Source organism: Dromiciops gliroides, chromosome 5, assembly GCF_019393635.1.
Source record: "Dromiciops gliroides isolate mDroGli1 chromosome 5, mDroGli1.pri, whole genome shotgun sequence".
Taxonomy (NCBI): domain Eukaryota; kingdom Metazoa; phylum Chordata; class Mammalia; order Microbiotheria; family Microbiotheriidae; genus Dromiciops; species Dromiciops gliroides.
The window spans coordinates 231,884,792-231,905,706 of record NC_057865.1 but is presented as its reverse complement, the minus strand read 5'-3'; the positions used below and the strand labels follow the sequence as shown (position 1 = coordinate 231,905,706).

Sequence of the window (20,915 nt, the reverse complement as noted above, 5' to 3'; positions counted from 1 at the left end):
CAAGACAGTATAATGTTGTAGAAACTACAGAGTATTAAAGAGGCAAGGGCATAAATATGCAATAATGCCTTTTCCTATGCAAAATTGGGGTTACATTTTGATTTGTATAGCATCAGTCTTTGAGGGGAGGGAGAGAGAGAGACAGAGACAGAAAGAGAGACAGAGACATCAATAGAGACAGAGAGAGAATTCATTTATAACTATAAATATTCAGATATTAAGCATCAGGATGGGTGTGCTATCATTTCTTTTTGAATTGTACTAACCTTAACTATATTTGTCAGGTACATTTCATTGTAGCAAGTTTAGTCTGGGACATCTCAGCTGCCTTGAGAAATCATATTAAACAGGAGCAGGACAGTTGCCTCTACTAAATATTCCAGGCAAAACCCTTCCTGGAGGGTAGGAGCACATTAAAAAAAATTAAGCTAATTTCTATCTGAAATGTTAGCTGTAATATATATGCCAGGATCAACTCTGATCTATGCATTTGGACATTTCCTACATCCCAAGGGGCTAGCCTAATACTAATTAAAGCATCATACTGCAGCATTATCTTCTCCTTTTATTATTTTCATGAATTTATCTTATTTGAAAAAATCAGGTCATTTCCAAATGTGAATAAATTTGAATATCAGAGGCTCAAATGTGAATCTGAATGTCAAGACCCATGCAAATCCATAATGTCAAGTTTTGAAACTAGAGAATCATGGGAATAATCAAATAAATTAAATATGGAGGAAATGACCTGTTAGGTCAGCTAGTTGTTCCCCTTACTTGTTCAGGGTGAGTCCATATGCTATTTTTTTCCTTTTGAAAATATCTGTTTTTCTTCCTGCCCCAGACACTTGTCAGTCTTCCATCTTTCACCCAAGAAAGAGGAGTATGAAACAAGCCAACTGTAAAATGAGCCAATTAGGCCAGTTGACCTCTAATAATTTTTCAGCTCTCAATCTGTGAACCTATGATCCAATGATTATTCCTATACATGATGAAAAGGTGTATCTGAGTTCAAAGGCCATTCTTGAGGGGCAAAATTTTATGTAAAATAAGTCAGTGAAACATTATTTGATGAGAGTGAGAGAGTACAGTTATCCCTTCCATGTTGTGACTGTTTCAATATATTGCAGGTTGGCATAAGAAATTAAATTGGAATTTTGGGGGAATTTTGTAGAAGCTGCAGATGACATGTGGAGGCCAGCAGATAACACCAAAAAGTTTAGAAACTCAGAAATGCATAAAATATATGTATGGTATTATATAACATCAACATGTTTTATCCTTTAATACCATAATAATTCAGACTTCTCTGGTATGAAGGCAAGATGAAAAAATTTTACATGGATTTTCCAGATTGCAGGGTGCTGGGCCCCTAACCCCTGTGATGTGGAAAGGATAATTATACTAGCAACTGGAGTATCAGGGAAGGTTTCACAAAAGAGGTGTAACTTTGGTGCTAGGTGCTACCACGGTGCAGAGTTTGGGGCCTGGAATCTGGAAGACCAGAGTTCAAATATGGCCTTAGACAATTAGTATCTGTGTAATCCTGGGCCAGTCACTTAAGCTATGTCTGCCTCAGTTTCTTTAGCTGTAAACTGGGAATAATAGCAACCCCTTACCCCTCAGGCTTGTTGTAAGGATAAAATGAGATAATATTTGTAAAGTGATTTTGCAAACCTTAAAGTACTATATAAATGATAGTGAATAGTTGGTAAGTAGAGAATAGAGCTATGGAGGATAGAGAAATGTTATATTTCTTCAACTGTCCTTTGGTTTTATTTTATTCTAAAATATATGAAGTTCTTGAGCTTAATGCATAGGCTTAAATCAACATATTCTCAGCTAAGTGGTACAAACATGGAAATGACCATGGAAGCTACCAAAATAATTGGTTTATCAATGAACTTGGCTTGGAATAACTACATACATGAAGCAGGTAACCTATAGTGAATAGACATCATTGAATTTGTTATACAATGACATATTTGCCTCAGCCACATTGCCGTCATATTCATCTCAGGATTAGTAAAAGAGAGAAGGGACAGTGTTGGATTTGAGGTCACAGGACCTTGATCCAACCCTCAGATTCATCATTTAATAACTAAGTGACCTTGGGTAAATCCACTGAACCTCTTAGGACCTCAGATTCCCCATCTGTTAAGTAAGGGGGTTGAACTAGTTTTCTAAGGTACTTTTCAGCTCTAAATCTATGATCCAATGTTAAAAGGAAGGCATTCTTTCAGTAAATAATTCATTAGACTTCAAACTATTAAATTTTTTAATGATCATTTCTCTTTAGTTTTGTGTAGCAAAGCTACTTTCATATTACTTAACTTACACAATCTACCTAAGCACAATGTAAATTATACAATAACCTCATTATTTCTTAGGAGCTCCTCGATTCTATAAAACTTGAAACTATGCTGTTTTGATATCTCTGAGATTTTGGCGGGGGGAACTGAGTGGGTTTCCTAATAATGTCTATATGATGCCATCTTTCTACCATCTATATTGAGCTCAGTGTCCCCTCATGTCTTATAATTAGTGATATTTATATTCTGTCCTATATTCTTTTTTATGATTCCTAACATTTTTTCTCACCAATTCTAAGGGTCTTTGTTATTCTTGTACCATATGTTATCAAAATTGTTCTGTTTTCATTAATGTCTGTGGGTATTTAGGCTTCACTGAAATGAAAATCATGTTTTGAGATTGACAACAATTCAATTGACCATTTTGCTCTGAAGTATATAAAGGCTTTCCCATGATGCACATTTATGGGGTGGGTGGGGTAAAGGACGTTATTTTTGCTGATAAAAAATACTTTGTCACTTTACACTTTTTTCTCTAAAGTAAAAATGTCCCCTTTCCTCAAGGTTTGTTATGTGTAAATAACATTTGAACAGTAGAGTACCTGACATGTGTTTATTCCTTAGGCAAACGTGTAAAACTCTTCAAGTCCGAATGGAGAAGTAGAAAGAGGAGGTTTCTGCTGTGCCTGATGACAATTTTTGATTATTCCACACACAAAATAACAATCTGGCTCCACGTTAGAGCACTAGTTGTGATGTATCCTAGTGTTGGTCGGATTCTAAGGAAGGGCCAGAAGTTTCGTTGAGTCAAAACCACTCCAGAAATGTGCTCCCGTCCTGGTTTATTTCTCACAAAGCAGCAGGTGTGTACACCATCTTAAAAGGATTAACTGTGACATCCTCTTTATCATAGCTCCTGCTAGTGTTCTAGGCACCCCTGCTTTCCAAGGGTCCTGTGGTTCATTTGATGAAGCTTTAGGGAAGGAGGGTCAGAGGGTAGAGAACCCTCTTACTGAGCAAGAAGGAAATACTTGGCTACCTACAGGGATTCCTTTCTTTGGGAAATTGCTTTACATTTTCTTCTCTGAAAGGAGCAGAAGTGGACTGACCTAGTTCTACTCTATGAACTCAATTGGTCACCAAAAGCCAGTTTGTAATCTTTGGTCTATTCAATTAGACATCTCATACCATCAGTTGCAATTTCTCTGTATCTTGCTTTTTCAAAGGCTAAATAATGGGTGACACAGGCTATAAGGGTGTCTTCTTGGCCTCTGTCAGTGCTGAAAACATCTATTAACTCAGGAAAATAGAGTGAAATGAATTAAGCCATCTGATTCTCTGCCTTGAATGTGAACATAATCCTCTGGATTTCTATTTAATCTTTGTCAACCAAATGAAGATTGTTTTTTGACCCAATCAAATCCCATAGGCTCAGGTGAGATTTCCCCAATACTAAAATGAATGACTGAACATCAACATCTAGGCAATTAGAAATCAATAGGACAGGGGGCAGCTAGGTGGCGCAGTGGATAGAGCACCGACCCTGGAGTCAGGAGTACCTGAGTTCAAATCCGGCCTAAGACACTTAACACTTACTAGCTGTGTGACCTTGGGCAAGTCACTTAACCCCAATTGCCTCACCAACAAAAAAAAAAAAAGAAAAAAAAAGAAATCAATAGGACCATAAATTTAGAGCTAAAAGGGGACCATAGGATTTATTTAGTCCAACCCTTTCATTTTACAGATGAAGAAACTGAGGCACAGAGAGGTTAAATGACTTCCTTAATGGGACGTGACCAGGGAGTGGCAAAACTGGGCTTTGAACTTATTTCAAATCTGCTACTCTTTTCACTGTACCATAGTGCCTGATCTAAATTTATAATCCTACACAGAGCTGGCTGAGTGGTCCTGGATTCTAATTTAAACTAGGTTGGAAGATGGTTGCAAAGAGTTATTTTTATTAGTGCAATAGATCATGCTATCTTCAGTCATCCAAATCAGTACTGTCAATTGCAAATAGAAAAAAAGGGGGGGGAGGAAGCATAATCTCTATGTAAGATCCCTTTAGTGAGTTAGTTTTAAAATGTGATATTACCTATTTTATCGTATTTTTATTTACTTTGTTAAATATTTCCCTATTACATTTTTATCTGGGTCAACAACACATAGGAGTGTTGTGGGTCCCCTGCTGCACGTTTGACACCTCTGATCTAAACAAGTTCACTTCAATTTAATATAAATCAATAAACATGCATTAGCACTGTCCTAGGTGCTAGAGGTACAAAGCTAAAAAGAATACACTTTCTGCCTGCCAGAACATTTTACTGGACATAGTTAAGTAAATAAAAAACATATCAATCAGTAAAGTAGCTACTCGTAATAACCTAAAGACATTTTTTTCTTGGATTTAGTCTCCTCCCTCCCTTTGAACTTTATTTCTTATTAATCATAATGCTATCCCCAATTCTCTAGCAAAGTAAGAGGTGGGTTTTTAGGGGTGTAGCATTCTAGACTAAATATAGAATCTACTTGTCAATAGGAGTGGGGTGGGGAATGGGAGTGAGGTGGGGATCTGTCCGGGGATAGAGATGTGATGGGGACAGAAACCTGAAAGAGGTCATCATCTCCTGTTTCTCCCTTAGAAATTAGAATTGTATATATTTATAAAAAGTAAATCTGGCATCTAATTTCTCATGTAAAGTACATCCCAATTGAATTCACTCAGAGGCTCTCATTTAAAATGTGAAAAGTGTACTGGTATGCAAAGTCAATATCTGAAAAATTGACCTAGATTCCCTAAAGGGCTTTTGGTTTGGTTATTCTGATGCTTCTGCAAAGGCTTTCTTTAATCTTCTCACACTCTGGTCCAGTCAGCTTTCTTTGTTGATCATGAAAAAAACAACCCAGAAGGAACATGTAGTGGGGGTCAGGGTAACAGAAGAAAAGCCTCAACTTTCTTCCTCTGAGTCCCGGAGGAATTTATGAGCCACAGAGAAAGAGCCTGGGAAAAGTTGTTTTGCTCATATTGAAAGTCATCCAAAGAGAATCAGTTTCTCTGCTCTAGAGGGCATGAATGTGCCCAAGTGGTGATGTAAACTGTCATCTGCTTTCATGAGTCATGCAGAAGAGTTGGTAGTGGGCATGCAGTACTAGTGCTTCCAAAGTTCCAAGAAACAACACAAGTCCATCTGTTTAAGAGATTCATTACCAGCCTAGATCTTCATTTGTTGAGTGCAGGAAGCTGCTAGAAATTATTGATGGATTTTTTTGTGTGCCTGTGGTAAAAGCTCACACTAGATTGGTGTTCTCATATAATTATTAAGCTTTTTTTTTCTGAGTACTACATGATAGCTATTAAATCAATGAGTTTAGGTTCTGGCCCAACCAGAATAAAAGCTGAGGATTGAGAGACTTCTGAAAGATCATGTGATGTTAAAGCTGAAAAGGATGTTAGGGTTTTAATCCAACCCACTTACTTGAAAATGAGATCTAGAAAGGTTAGGTAACTCAGCCAAGGACACGTGAGTAGTAAACAGAAGACAACAGAACTAGAATCAAGTCTTCAGGAAAATGGTTACCAAATACCCTATATTTTATTCAGAGCTCAGGATAATTCAGATAGGGAAGGTAAGGGGATAAACATTTACACAATGCCTGCTATGTGCCATGCATTGTACTAAGTACTTTACACATATTATCTACATTATCTCTTAGTAATCCTGTGGGGTAAATTCCCCATTTTATAGTTGGGGAAACTGAGGAAAATGGAAGTTAAGTAACTTGCTCGAGGGTCACACAGCTTATAGTCTAAAAACCCACTAGAAAATGCTTATCCCTGGACTCAGTCCCCTTGATTTTCCAAGGTTATCTCATTAATGCTGTGTCTGCATTCTAAATATTGAATTGTATATAGAAACATGATAATACCTGACATTTTTATGCCGCTAACCACTCTCGAATCAATCTCATTTGATCCTTACAACAGCATTGTGAGGTAGATGTTACAGATAATATTATCTCCACCTGACAGATAATGAAACTAAGGCTGGGAGAACTGAAATGACTGGCCACAGTCACTTAAGTAAGCAGTCAGTGTAAGTAAGTGGTAAGTATCAGAGGCTAGATTTGAATACAGGTCTTTGCTGCTTCCAAGCTTAGCCTTCTTCTAAGTAGATCACATTAAGAGGTGGGAGAAACCATGTAAATCACCTAATCCAACCTCCTGACCAATCTCTGACCAGCTTCTACAAAATATCTGAGAAGTGGCCATTTGGGCTGTTCACATGACTTGTCTACATGAAGAGTTCTCCAGAATATGCACATATATATACACACATACACACACACATATGTACAGATATACAGATACACATAGTGCACACATGTGCATATATGCACACACAAATATATATCTAGATCTCATTTATTTATATATGTGTATATATAACATATAATTTAGAATAGAGAGAAAAGCAATAATTGTAGAAGGAAAGTTTACTGTATCAAGGAGATCTTCCCCCTTGATGTATCTGGCAGATTTCTGTTGATTGATTTTGATATCCCTTCAGATTGTGTGCTTATTTGTACACACTCAATGCATGTATTCATTATACACATATATATGTGTGTATATACACATTATATGCATATATATGTGTATATATATATATATATATATATATATATATATATATATATATATAGAGAGAGAGAGAGAGAGAGAGAGAGAGAGAGAGAGAGAGAGAGATGTTGTACAGGGGCAAGAGGGTTGGTATTTGGACTCAGAAAATTGGGGTTCAAATTCTAGTTGTTCTGTTTACTATATTGTGACCTTGGACAAGTCATTTCATCTCCCTGGGTCTCAGTTTCACCTTCTGTAAAATGAGAAGCCTGTATTGGATGACCTTTAAGTTCCCTCCCAGCTCAAAAGTATACAATTCTCTAACCCTACCATACACATTCACAATTGTTAGTAAGTATTCTTCCAACTGCCAAAAGCCACTTGTGCCATTGGATGTTAATAGAAAAGATATGAGAATGATTAGAATGCTATTTAGTGGAAATCCTAGCCAAATAATTAAAACAAGTGCCCTTCAGTGTTTCAGTTGTTCAAATAAATGGTTATTCCAACCTTGTATCATTAGTTGTTTTGGGCAGGGAAACAAAATTGTGGGATGAAAACCAATACTTTCCTGGATTGTCTGGAAATTCTTTTGATATCTTGAAGATCAAAATATGTTTGTTTTGTGATAGAAATAGAAATGTCTATTCATAAAGTTGGTAATTTATCATTTCATTCCCAAGCACAATTCCTCTTTTAATACAGCAGTGATTACATGTGCACAAAGATGACTAGGTCAGGTTTTTATATGTTTACCCATAGTCGTATCATGTTGTTAATATTTCATTCTATAAGTTACCTTAAAATAAAATAAATGAGTTCATATACAGTTGGTCCCAACCTCACAGCATCCTCCCTTCAGCTTCAGTGATAAAGTCATCTTCTCCAGAGTGATTATGCTTTAACTGTACCTTTGGTACACAGAAAATGAAATAAGATTTTAATCCATTGTACTTTTAACAGCCAAGTGAGAAAATACATTAGCATTAAAAGAGCAATCAGACTAAAATGAACAAGTTCATTCAAACCAACATTAAAAAGAATTAAAATGTCAGATTCTTTCCCTACCCCCTTATCAAGTAAAAGTTATATTTCAGATGAACTGTGCGTTGAAAGATTTGTTTGAACTTATTTACCCCAACTTGGGATGTTAGTTGTCTCTGAGGAGTTCAGCAATTGAGAAAGAAAAAACCTATTGATAAAAATTACAGGGGTCCCACACCAATATTGGAACAAATACCTTGCCACATTGCTATCCTAATGAAGATTGAATATATGATTCAAGTTTAAAGGTTTATGTAAATTTCATAGTTATTTTAATGAAAATATAACTGGCTCCTTATGAAATCAATTTTAATATCTATGGTTCCCTTTCTCCTCTCTAATGTATATGCACAGATCAAATTCACATCCACAGGAATGTGGGAATTGCTCCTCATAACAGGGTTTTTATGAACAAATTGGGGAAAGAATATATCTTTTGTGCATCTAATCAATGTAGTAGGATGGAGATCTGCACAAATGAAGTAGATATTGCATTTTTCTTGTTACCTTGATTAATGGAGCTAGCCAAATTGACTGGAGGAATTAGTTCCCCACATTCTTATCCTATCACCTCCCCCCTGCTGATATGGCTAGACATGGGTACATTTCATATCAGTGGGGAAAAAATACAAAGCAAACATCCATGCAAAAAGTTGAGATGATTTTGGTATAGACATGATTATACTTTTTAGCCAAAGTAGTGAGTGCACAGTACTTTACTATAATTCTAAGTGAGAGGTAGCATGCCTTAGTGCATAAAGAGCTGATTTTAAAGCCAACATTTAACATTTAAGTATTCTGGGGGCAGCTAGGTGGCACAGTGGATAAATCACTGGCCCTGGATTCAGGAGGACCTGAATTTAAAACCGGCCTCAGACACTTGACACTTACTAGCTGTGTGACCCTGGGCAAGTCACTTAACCCTCATTGCTCTGCAAAAAAGAAAAAAAATTAAGCATCCTAAATCACTTTCTAATATAGGTAATCTTGACTTTCCTTGTGTTATGGACTCCCTCAGTAGTCTGGGGAAGAATGTGGATCTTTTCTCAGAATAATGTTTTTAAATACACAAAATAAAATGCATAGGATTACAAAGGAAACTCATTACTTTGAAATACAGTTACCAAAATATTTTTTAAAATCCCAAAAGTTCATGAATCCTAGGTAAATAATTTTTCTCTAAGATTATATAGTTGCAGAGAAGGTGCTGAACTACATTGGTAGAGGGACTTTCCTCATTCAGGAATTCCATTTATCAATTAAATTCACAGGTCTATTCCCAATCCCTATCTCTGAGATACAAAGTCTGTTCCTAGACTTGTTGTTCGTCCTTCATTCTGGAAGAGGACCAATGATATCAGGAGGGTGATGTCTTGACTTTCAAGTGAATTGGATTTGAGTGAAGCAGAGCTGTATGAAAATCATCACCAAGACTTAGAATAAAAAAGACAGTCAACAAGTATTTATTAAGCACCTATTGTGTGCCAGGCACAGTGGTAAGTGCTGGATATAAAAAGGTAAAAGAGCCCCAGCTCCTAAGGACTTCATAGTCTAATGGGAGAGGAAAGAGAGGAGAGAGGACTTTGGAGTACATAGTTGTGTACTAAGCAAGAATGGTCAGATATTTGTTGATAAATATATAGTCATAAAATGCTATAATTGTCATAAAAATGAGAAATTTGGACTAATAAGAACATGGTATTACAATATAAATATTATCAATAACACTATTGGTGCCAGAGGGAAGATTCACTATAGTGTAGTAGAAGACAATTAACTTTATCCTGAAAGAAGTCTGGGTTCAAGTTCAGTCTCTGATACATGGTGGCTGTGTAATCTTGGGCGAACAACCTTTAGGTACCTCAAGAAATTCTCTTATAATTTTACAGTCTCTGATCTATCTTCATTGGTAGAGGGAAGTCACCAGAAATTCCTACAAAAACAAAATTATTGGTTTAGCTCCCACCTCTTCCACCTGGGGGAGAAACAGAACAAAACAAAACAAAACAAAGGAACACTACCACCATTCAAAATTATGCTAATATAAAGATTTTTTTATTATTACCAAGACAACATACTTTCAGAGAAAAAACGTGAAGTTATCTACTCTTCCAACTGATTTAGAAAGCCTCAATGTTTGCAGAGAAATAGAAAGAACAATGCACTAACAATTCAATTAGTTTTCCCTTCTCAGCAGGAGCGAATTGTTTGAGAGTGAAAGTATAAAGTATTGGTAAAGATTCATTTTAAAGTTTTCACCCATTTTATGGAGGCTACATTGCTATGTGGAGAGGGGAAGGGTGGATAATTATTAATGGAATTTACTTGCCTTTACAATTTATCTACAAATTGAGAGAATATTAAAAAAAGATTATGCCAGGTGACCCCTTTAAAAACAAATGACCAAATGAAAATTGCATTGTGGGATTTCTGCCATTTACCTATCTTTGTTTTCTCAATTTCAGCTGGTTAAAAGATCCATGGAACTTGTGCTTCCATCAAAAATTTTTTTGAAATATATTAATTTTTTCAGGACTCTGAAAAATACACTAGAATAAATAATTTATTGAATGCCTTTGGAAACGTTAAAACATTAATTCAGCTCTTAAAAAGCAAGCAGATTAGTTCCTTTTTTCCTGGCAGGTCATTCCCTGTATCATTTTGTGCTTTTGTCTGGAGCAACAAACGTTATTATTTTTCCCTTTGCATGTTCTCTGCAGCAGACCATTTTCAAAAACCAGAAGAGTTGATGTGCAGCACACACAAGGAAGATTTACACAAAAAAGAACAGCTGTGTAAAATATTGCCTTAGGGAAGGGAAATTTACTGAGCTGGTGATTATAGTGTATGAAGCTCAAGGCATAACAATAACAATCTGAGTACCATTTCTCTCCCTTGTGCAGTGCAGTATTTTATCTCTTGCCCTCAGAACCAGTAGACAGTCTGCATTCATGGTAGCAAGTGCTATTCTCTCTTTTTGTGAAACCTATTTTATTACAACCTTCTGCTTTTGGTTACTGAAAACTTCCAGGAAAAATCCTTCATGGAAGGTAAAACTTCTAATATTTGGCCTCTGCCCAAAGTTATGTTTTGAGGGGTAATAGATTAGGAAATCAGGTCCATGGTTTTGAGTCATGAGAATGTGGTAACACTCCTTTCTTATGTTAAAATCTTATTTTTAAATAGTGTTTCACAGTTTCTTTTTTTTTTCTTTCTTTTTTTCAGGGCAATGAGGGTTAAGTGACTTATCCAGGGTCACACAGGTAGTACGTGTCAAGTGTCTGAGGTCAGATTTGAACTCAGGTCCTCCTGAATCCAGGTATAGTGCTTTATGCACTGTGCCACCTAGCTGCCCCCTCATAGTCTCAATACTCCTCAAGTAACTCATCTTGGAAGGAGGTCTCAAATTTTTATTGACAGCGAGGGAGCTATTTAAAATTTTGTTTTCCCTGACTTCAAGCTTATTTTCCTTGTTTGGATAAATAGGTGGGACAAAGTTTTTACTTCTTGTTGAATGAGTAAATGGGGCATAAACAAAAGTACTAGGGGGAAACCCCTACATTTGATTAATTATTTTTCTTTCTTTTTTAAAATGATTTTTTATGTTCCTTTATAGATTACCATCACATCATGCGACATCTCTTGTAACAAAGTAAAAGTGTTAAGTAAGATTAATCATACACCCAAATTTATTAATTTCTTTTAAAAATTACTGATGTAATTTGTTTTTACTTTCCATACATTTATAGCTCACTCCCACTTCATGAGAGGTTTCATAATAAAATAGAAGAGTTAAGTATATTTAATTATATACCTACATTTAATTTTTTTTTTGGGGGGGGCGTTGGTATTTTCATTACTCCTGTGGAGAAATTCCTGGTATGGTAAATTCCTTCCACCAATGCAGATCAGCAGCTGCCCTGTAACTTAAATCCTTAGAGTTGTCTGAGGCATTGGGAGTTCCAATGACTTGTCCATGGTTACATGGCTAATAAATGCCAGACTTGAACCCAGATTTTTCTTATACCAAGATCAGTTTTTTATCCACTGTGTTATACTGATGCTCATATCTAATACATTGTTTTTAAAATCTGAAGTACTACATTGAGTATGCATATCAAAATGTTTAATTTGTGGATTTTTTTGGTCTGGATTAGTTGATTTTGTTGATGCATTGTTATACCGGTGCAGAGTTGGGTTAAACTTTGTGTCCATGGTTAAAAAGCTAGCATGTAACAGAGAGGGAACTTTAACCCAGGTCTTCTTGACCTCAAAGTTTTTCCTCTATACAATATACTACCTTGTTTCTCCATTTTTCGAAATTTTTGAAAATTCTTTTTAAAATTAATTTCATTTTTTAAACATTTTTTGGTGAGGAAATTGGGGTTAAGAGACTTGCCCAGGGTCACATAGCTAGCAAGTGTCAAGTGTCTGAGGCCGGATTTGAACTCAGGTCCTCTTGACTCTAGGGCCGGTGCTCTATCCACTGCATCACCTAGCTGCCCTTGTTTCTCCATTATTGAGAATAACCTTTGCTATTTTAGAGGAGTTGTTTTTAGAATTACCAAGGCTCTGAATTTGGAGGTTCTGTCTAGGATTTTTATTGATAGATGCTTGATTTACTTATGCTAGATTGAAAATGGAGACTCATTGATTGGTGTTTATCACTGTTCCATAACTATGTGTCCTCCCTGTAAATATATATTCATTAGCATGGCCCTTATTAATTTTGATTCTTGCTCCATTTAGTAAATCATGCTTTTAAAAATAGACTGCCCTCCCTCATGTGAAGTTAGATTATTTTAAAATTTATATGAAAAACATATCCACTTTCACTTATACTAAGAATGATCTATCTCTTTCTGACCCTTATCACATCTAGCATGCTAGAGAGTCTTTGATTAAGCAGATAAATCATTTCCACTTGGAATAGGAGTAGAGTGTATGTCAATTACCACTGTCTTCTGATCCCAAGACACAATAACAACAACATGTTCCTGTATGGTGTAAATATGATAACAATTATAAGATAAAATGCAGTGAATCTTATCTCATAGATTACCTAACCTATATTTCTATGCTTTAATTTGGAAAGTCAAATTTTTTAAGCATTATATTAAGGAAAAACCCAAATAAATCAGTAACTGAGGGAGCCATGATTTGGCTTTTCATAAGCAACATGATGCCAATCTCTGTCAAAGATGGAGGTCTGAACAAAATATACAGTGTACATACTTGTCATCCAAAGAAGAACTAGAAGTACTTTGCAAGATTCTATCTTTTGTTAGGGAGGGTCTACATTCATCTCATTATCTTTTTGTTTGTTTTTCCATAGGTAGGATAGATACCTATGGCTAAATTATTCCTTTTCCCCTTTCTTTCAGTTCCAACATCACATAAAAGCCTAATTTGGAGATGTGTGGCACCCTTCTAGAATTTTCTAATTTCCCCCTACATTAAAGCAGAATATTCTGGAAAGGTGGTTCTGAAAATCAAAGCAATTACATTGAATATTTACCGTGAAGAGGTTCAATCAGAAAGTAACAACTGCAGATTGATATCAGTGGTCACAACCATTAGCAGTCTCTGAAACCTTTCCTGTTGAGATATATGAATCTTCAGATTCAGTCTCTAAAGTTCCATTGTGGTCCACCCAGGAGTAATTCCATCACAATTGTGTAGAATGACTACACAAACAGAGGGACAGAGTGAGGCATGTGACGCATCTTGTTGAACCAACATGGAAAGCTGAAGAAGAAATATACAACTGGAAATGTTGCTATAGGTGATCTACATTCCCCTCTCTGTCCTTTAACTTTCACCTTTTTATCTCCATACAACTTATATAAACAAATAAGCCACCATACTCATTCTGCAAATGTTTTTGAATGTCACTATTATATATGACCTTTCCCTCCAATGTACCTTTTCAACTCTTGTATGGAAGTGTTTCTGTGAATTCACTGTCACTGCAGAAGTAGGAGAAAGACATTTTAAGTATGCTAATAGCAATTTTCTTTCCAATGACAAATACTTTGCCTTAGAATGAACTTCATCCTTAAAAATATACATCATAATTTTGTTTCTTTTTAAGCATTGCTCTAGAATACCATGGGTTTATTGAAGTTTTGTACTATGCCTTTAATTGCTTTTTATCAATATTTCTGTTTTGCAAATTAGTAAAATTTTCTGCTAATAACAAAGTTTTAATCTTAAAGGAAAATGACTCAGCTCTGAGAAAGCAAGAGAGAGATAGAGAGAGAGAGAGAGAGAGAGAGAGAGAGAGAGAGAGAGAGAGAGAGAGAGAACCAGATATACTATTTAGTTATAATTATTGGATTTCATCTGGTATAGAATCAGAAAATGTTAAAGCTAACAGCGAGATTAAGGATCAGGTATTATAATCTCTTTCTTTTATATATGAGAAAACTGAGACATAGAGACAGGAACTTACCCAAGGTCACACAGCTATTAACTAAGGAAACCAAGATTGAGCCCTAAGTCTTCTAACTCTAAAGCCAGAATTTTCTTCATAGAATCTTGTTTATTTTCATGTTCCTTCTATAAAGTCTTATTCCTCCCTGACATCATGAAAAAGGATGAAGGTACTAATTGTCGATATAGACATATCAGAAATATTTCCCCTATATATAATATATGTGACATACACACATATGTATATGTATATGTATATGTATATGTATATGTATGTGTATGTGTGTGTATATATATATATATATATATATAATCTGTATATGCTTTATTTTTAAGTTCTACCCTCTCTCAAGATAGTCTGCATATTTCAAGATCCATATAGGTAAAGATAGTCTGTGAAATATTCCTTCTAATTGCCTCTATGTAGTTCATGTGTTTGGAATTTGCTTGAATAATTCTACTCTAGTCAAGTTTATGAAAACCTCTGGATACTGTGAAAAATGGGGTAAGCATTCACTTCTGTGCATAAAGTTTTTTTTTTCTAAAATTCTTCTCTTTGTCTTTTTGAATTATTCAAAAATCTGAAAATAGAGTTTGGAACAATAAGGCACTATAGAAGGTAAAATTACTTCAAGAAGGAAGGAATGATGGGGCATAGTTTGAAATGTCCCATTTGCTAAATCCCTTTAAATAGTTCAGTGTCCCTTCTTCTCTTGGCAACAGTGGGGAAAATCTAGGAACCTTCCAAAACAAAAAAAGTAAGTGTTAAGATAAAAAAAAAATTTCTGCCATTCAATGTCTTCAGATCCATTGTGAATTTCCGGATCTTGTACTCATCTTTAGTGTAATATGATACTGGATGAGGGTTGCCGTCTTGTGAATTCTGAAGATGTTAGGACAGCAAAACCCAATCATTCAGGCCAGAGTTGTGGCCATCTGATTGACTGAGAAAGCTTCTTTAGCACTTTGATTCTTTAGATAGTCTAGTTACAATGTCAAATCAATATCTTGAAGAGAGAGTTCTCATCAGATCGTTCAATATCCTTTTCTTTTCTTTTCTTTTCTCTGTGGGGCAATGAGGGTTAAGTGACTTGCCTAGGGTCACACAGCTAGAACATGTCAAGTGTCTGAGGTCGGATTTGAACTCAGGTCCTCCTGAATCCAGGGTCAGTGCTTTATCCACTGTGCCACCTAGCTGCCCCCTCAATATTCTGTTAAGCCTGCGGAATTAGTTTGAAAGAGAAACTTTCAGAACTTTGAAACCCATGTCCATGTATACTCCATGTCTTCCTCCCATCCCAATAATGCTAGCTTTATATTGTGTTCAGCTTCTTAAAGGATATTGTTTGCTGATGAAATGCTGATTATGTTTTCTTTTTCCCTTTGCAGGTAACCCATTAGCTAAGGACAATTCAAGCCAATTCTAAGGCTGAGAACATTAAACATACCCCTGTCTGGAATGAATTCCTGAGACCAACCAGAAGGAAGCTTTTTATACTGTGGGGAGTGCACCCCTTGGTAATACCCTCACATTCTTCCCAATGGGATACTTGGCTTGTAATTAGCAACCCTTCAAGATCAAAACTTCTACAAAGTCAACCATGAACTTCTGTGGTGTGAAGCTCTCAATGAGGTTAGACTGTTCACACTTGTACATTGCACATGCTAGAAGAATTTAAAGTTGCAGTCCAAGAAATCGCTATCCTTGAAGATGATGGAGGAGACATTAAACTCTTGGGTTCGTGGCTCCAGATGTGATTGCTTTTCTAGTTTCTGAACGCATTCTACAAAACACTGGCTTGTCTCTGTTCCTGGGCCCTGTGTTTCATTGTGTGGTGGGACTGCACACAGCTTTAATAATATTTCTTCTGTAGAACTTGTCCTCTGGCATGGCATACCTTTGGACTTTTTGATTTGTATCCTAATCTTGGAGCTCTCAAAGCCTACGTATTTTAACATCCTAAAGTTGCTTTTGTTATAGGAATGGAAATCTATCTATCTATCTATTGTTAATGATGATTGTTGGCAAGTAATAGTTATCTGATACATCAATCATATAAAAATGTGTAGACAAGCTGACATCTTTCCTTCCCCAAGGCAAATGGACTACCCTAGACCCTTGTCAATTAAATAAGTAGTGGTCAGAGCAGGAGTAACATTTTCATTATAAGATATTTTATACCTTTAGAACATTTCCTTTCAGATTTCCTTTTTTTTTTCCTTTCCCAAAGTGTGTTATGTGCTTTGGTTCCTTAATGTGCCATTCTTTCCCCAATTTACACCAATCAGAAATAAGCAGTCACTGATATTAAGTAGTCCTGATTTTCAAAAATTGCCAGGGATGCATGCCAGTTTTACAATACTAAACTTAGAAGATGTTCATTTAAAACTCCTTTTCATTTTCCTTTCTCTCTTTTCTTTTCATTTTTCAAAAGGCTGTCTCTGACTTGAACAAAATGATGATCTGGATGCTTCTGTATTTGTCTGTTAAGTTTCTCTGTTGATAGAGGAAAGGGTTCATTTCTCCTAGTCTCTAATTCACAAATATTTGCTCACAGTTATCCATACTCAAACCATTTCTTAGGCCAGTATTTTTCCCCTTCCCTGCATTTTAGTGGCTAGCTTTTGAATTTGTGATTTGCTGTTCCACAAAAAGTCTTCTAAATATTTAAAAAGCCTTAAACATCTATGAACTTGTTTTCTAAGTTATTACAGAATGTATAATTTTATACTGCATTTACTATACTCCACATAGAAGCAGAGGCGAATAGACATTTGCGTTCCTGTTCCGTACCAATCCACCACATGGTCTTGAAGGTGGGAATGGAGAGAAGGGTGGGACTTCAGTACTTTTATTTTGTAAACAAACATGAAGATGGTACAGATGCAGGCCTATTGAAAATAATTGTGTGGGCAAGCTCATTCAAGCAGCTGGCATGAGGCATCAATATGCTAGAGAAGCAGGGAAATCTTTTTATTTTTACAACTCATTGACATGGCCAATTAGACATAAATTGGGTTCCATGATGGATGTGCACCCTGGAGTGCTTTGATAATTCACTATATGCAACACTATTCCAAGACCAATTCATTACCTCTGCTGTTTTATTGTGCAGGAGAGGTAAAATGTAACAATTATTGGAAGCTAAATTGGAGACGTAGACTTATAGCGTCGTACTGAAGAATATTGCACACCATCAACATTTCAGGGGAAAGAGATGTGTGTCTGCCTCCATTTTAATTAGGAGTTGTTACTAGAACCAGCTAACTGGCTCTGAATGATTTTTCCAATAAGCTGTATAGAACTGGGCAGAAAGGCATGAGGGTTGGGGAGGGAGAACATCTTTTGAAGGATCATCCCTTTTTTTTTTGGAACAATGCAAAATGAAGACTATGTTATTTTTTAGGCTATGTGTTTGGCTCTGATTTGGTCTTAATTCTGCACCATGCTTCTCCATATTGTTTCCTTTGGCTCTTCTTGATACCAACACTGGGAATTCTGTATTATATACAAGTGTAACATGCATATCAATAGGTGAAAATAAATGGACTTTCAGATATTCTAATTAGATTATCCACAGTAGATTAATGTTGTGAAATATTCAGAAAACGTGAATAAAATTGTGATATAAAATTGACTCCCCTTCTTGGATGTACACACTTGGGGGATATGCTTTCTTTTCTTTTATTCTAACAATGTTTCTGTCTCTAATAATAGCTAGCTTTTATATAGACCTTCAAAGGTTAGCAAAATGCTTCAGAAATATTATCTCATTTTATATTCACAACCACCATGGGAGAAAGATGTTATTATTATATCCATTTTACAGTTGAGGAAACTGAAACAGAGGGATATTAATTGACTTGCCAAGGGTAACACTGCTAGCAAATGTCTAAGGCTAGATTGGAACTCAGGTCTTCCTGACCATGTCTAATGTGCTTTTAACACTGTGTCACCTAGCTGCCTCTTGCTGATTCTACACAGAAAAATGTCAACATTATACCATTATTACTGTCATTAATATTTAAAGAGCTTCTAAATAAAAGTCCATGGCAAGTTCTGCCGCTTCCACAGGGTTTTCATATTTAAATCTTCTATTTTCTAAGGGAACAATTTCAGCAAATTTAACACTGTCCTTCTAGGTACACCTATCTTGGCAACGAGAATGATGGGTTGTTACCAAAAATGTATAATTTTTTCCTTGAAAATGGTTTAAGATGCTGTTGTAGTTATGTCTTGTAATTTGGACTATGGGAAGAAAGATGCAACACATCAAACATGCATGCAACTGTGGCTTTTAAAAAACAACAACACATAGTAGCTATCCATTAAAGTAAGCCGCAGTAGCTAGCTTCTCTGATTAAAATATAGAGTAGTAAGAGGCTGATTTCTGAGAATCCTATTGAAGTTTATAGTTTCTATATTTTTCATATAAGAGACCATGACAGCTTTATTTTTGATAGAAGTCTATTGCCAAAATACAGTGTTACCTGCTTTTTCCTTAGATGATATCTCCCAAGTGCTTAAATCTGCTATTTGTTTTTAGATGGGTTGGTAGAGAAGAATTGGGAAACCATCCCAGGGGTTCAAAGGCAAGCTGATTATTATTCATTATCCTCATTCAGTAGACTCCTTGTTGGAGCTAAATGTATTTATACACAATTATGACTTGTGCTAATAAGTTGGTTATTAACTGGTGCTCTTTTTTCTCTCCACTAAGTTCATTTTATTGATGCCTTTTTTCTTTAAATCATAATCATTCCTAGGAAGAAAAGCCAAAGTCCTACCATTACAGATTGAACTCTATTGTGTGTGAAAGAAAAAGAATAAAACAAAAATATGATACAGTATTCACATTGGACAACATATACCACATCCTCTCCTAATAGACTTCTACCTCTTTACCATGAGTTAAGGAGTGTGTTTCATTATCTCTTTTCACATCCTCTTGACTGTTTTTTAAATAATCTTTTTATTTATGTTATTGTAGAAAATTCTTTCATTTTTGCTCATTTTACTCTGCATCAATTAAAACAGCTATTCCTATTTTAATATCCATTCCTCTTATTCATTATTTCTTACAATATAATAATAGTCTAGTATATTCACACATTATCTTTCTTTCCTTCTTCCTTTCTCCCTCCTTCCCTCCCTCCTTCCCTTTCTTCTCCTCCTCCTCTTCCTCTTCCTCCCCTTCCTTCCTTCTTTTCTTCCTTCCTTCTTTCCTTCATCCCTTCCTTCCTTCCTTCCTTCCTTCCTTGTTTCTTTCTTCTTTTTTTTCTTTTAGAGGCAATTGTGTTTAAAGGACTTGCCCAGGGTCACACAGCTAATAAGTATCTGAGGTCAAATTTGAACTCAGATCTCCCTGACTCTAGGTCTGGTGATCTATTCACTGTACTGCTTCTTCACACATTATATTTCAAGTATCTTTTTCAATAATTCCTTAATCATCAGGCACCTTCATTGCCAGTTTGTTGCTACTACAAAGACTCTTTTGGCAAATGTAGAGTGTCCCAAAGTTTTGGTACACTTTTAAGCTTTAATAGCTTAAGCACTTTAAATAACTTTAAGATTTCTGGGACACCTCATATGAGATCTTTTTGATTCTTTGTGGCATAAACACAGTGATGGGATCTCCGGGTCAAAAATATGAATGATTAAGTCACTTTCATTGCATAACTCTGTAACCTTGTTTTGTGTCTGAGGCAGATTTATAAAACAGAGCCCACATTCATAGTGGTTCTGTACTTGGAATTCTGGTTATAAAATGGGACATGTTTATGCTCCCCAGTTAGAGAGCAAACCTCTCTAAACAATGGTCTGGGAGTTGAGCTCCCAGTCCTGTGTTAGGGAAGGTCATTCTCTTGAGTGGTTCCCATTGTGCTCTCATATTGCAAACAAAGGAACACCTGGCAGTATAAGGACAGGATTAACCACAAGTATTCATGAAAAATATTATTTCTTTAACAGGACAAATGAAAAACACACACAATTAAGTAGAAATGAGACTGGGAAGAGGTAAGGGCTGCTTCACTTCTTTCAGTGTACCTGCTACTGGAGAAAGTGATTGTAATAAAAACACACAAGCACACACTTGTTCATTTAGAAGCCATCTCTCACATTTTAGGGAAGGAAATTACAGATGTAGGAGACATTGACTTCAGCTAGGGTTGTATTACTGCTAGGGGACTATGGCCAACTATTCCTTCTCTCCTTTTCTTGAGTTTCCAAAGAATTCTTTGTGTTGGAGCAAAGTGCCTGGTATACAATTGGCAATTAATAAATGTTTATTGACAACCTGAAAAACCTCTACCCCTCTGTCTAGGGCTGATCTTGATTTAATTTGCTATTTTCCTAAACTGGGAATAACTAAACATCCCAAGGGTTCTTGTGATCAGTCAACCCCTTGCTAGAGCTTGTCACAAATCTAAATTGATATCAGAATGGTTTACCGATGCATAGTTCCATTAAGAGTGAATGCCCAAGGGGAAGCTAGGTGGCA

General features: G+C 35.9%; 1 protein-coding gene across 5 annotated transcripts in view; it reads left to right on the top strand.

Moving 5' to 3' along the window:
• TAFA2 (TAFA chemokine like family member 2) overlaps positions 1-18,050 on the top strand; it is a 578,300-nt gene extending 560,250 nt beyond the window's left edge. For 4 of the 5 annotated variants that reach the window (XM_043968342.1, XM_043968341.1, XM_043968343.1 and 1 more), the window contains one exon: positions 15,802-18,050. In XM_043968342.1, coding sequence (XP_043824277.1) covers positions 15,802-15,813 — 12 coding nt within the window. In that variant the 3' untranslated portion in view covers positions 15,814-18,050. Of the gene's footprint in view, positions 1-2,936; positions 3,176-15,801 lie in introns of all 5 variants that reach the window. The other variant, XR_006353324.1, reaches the window with a different exon arrangement.
• Positions 18,051-20,915: the final 2,865 nt, after the last annotated feature.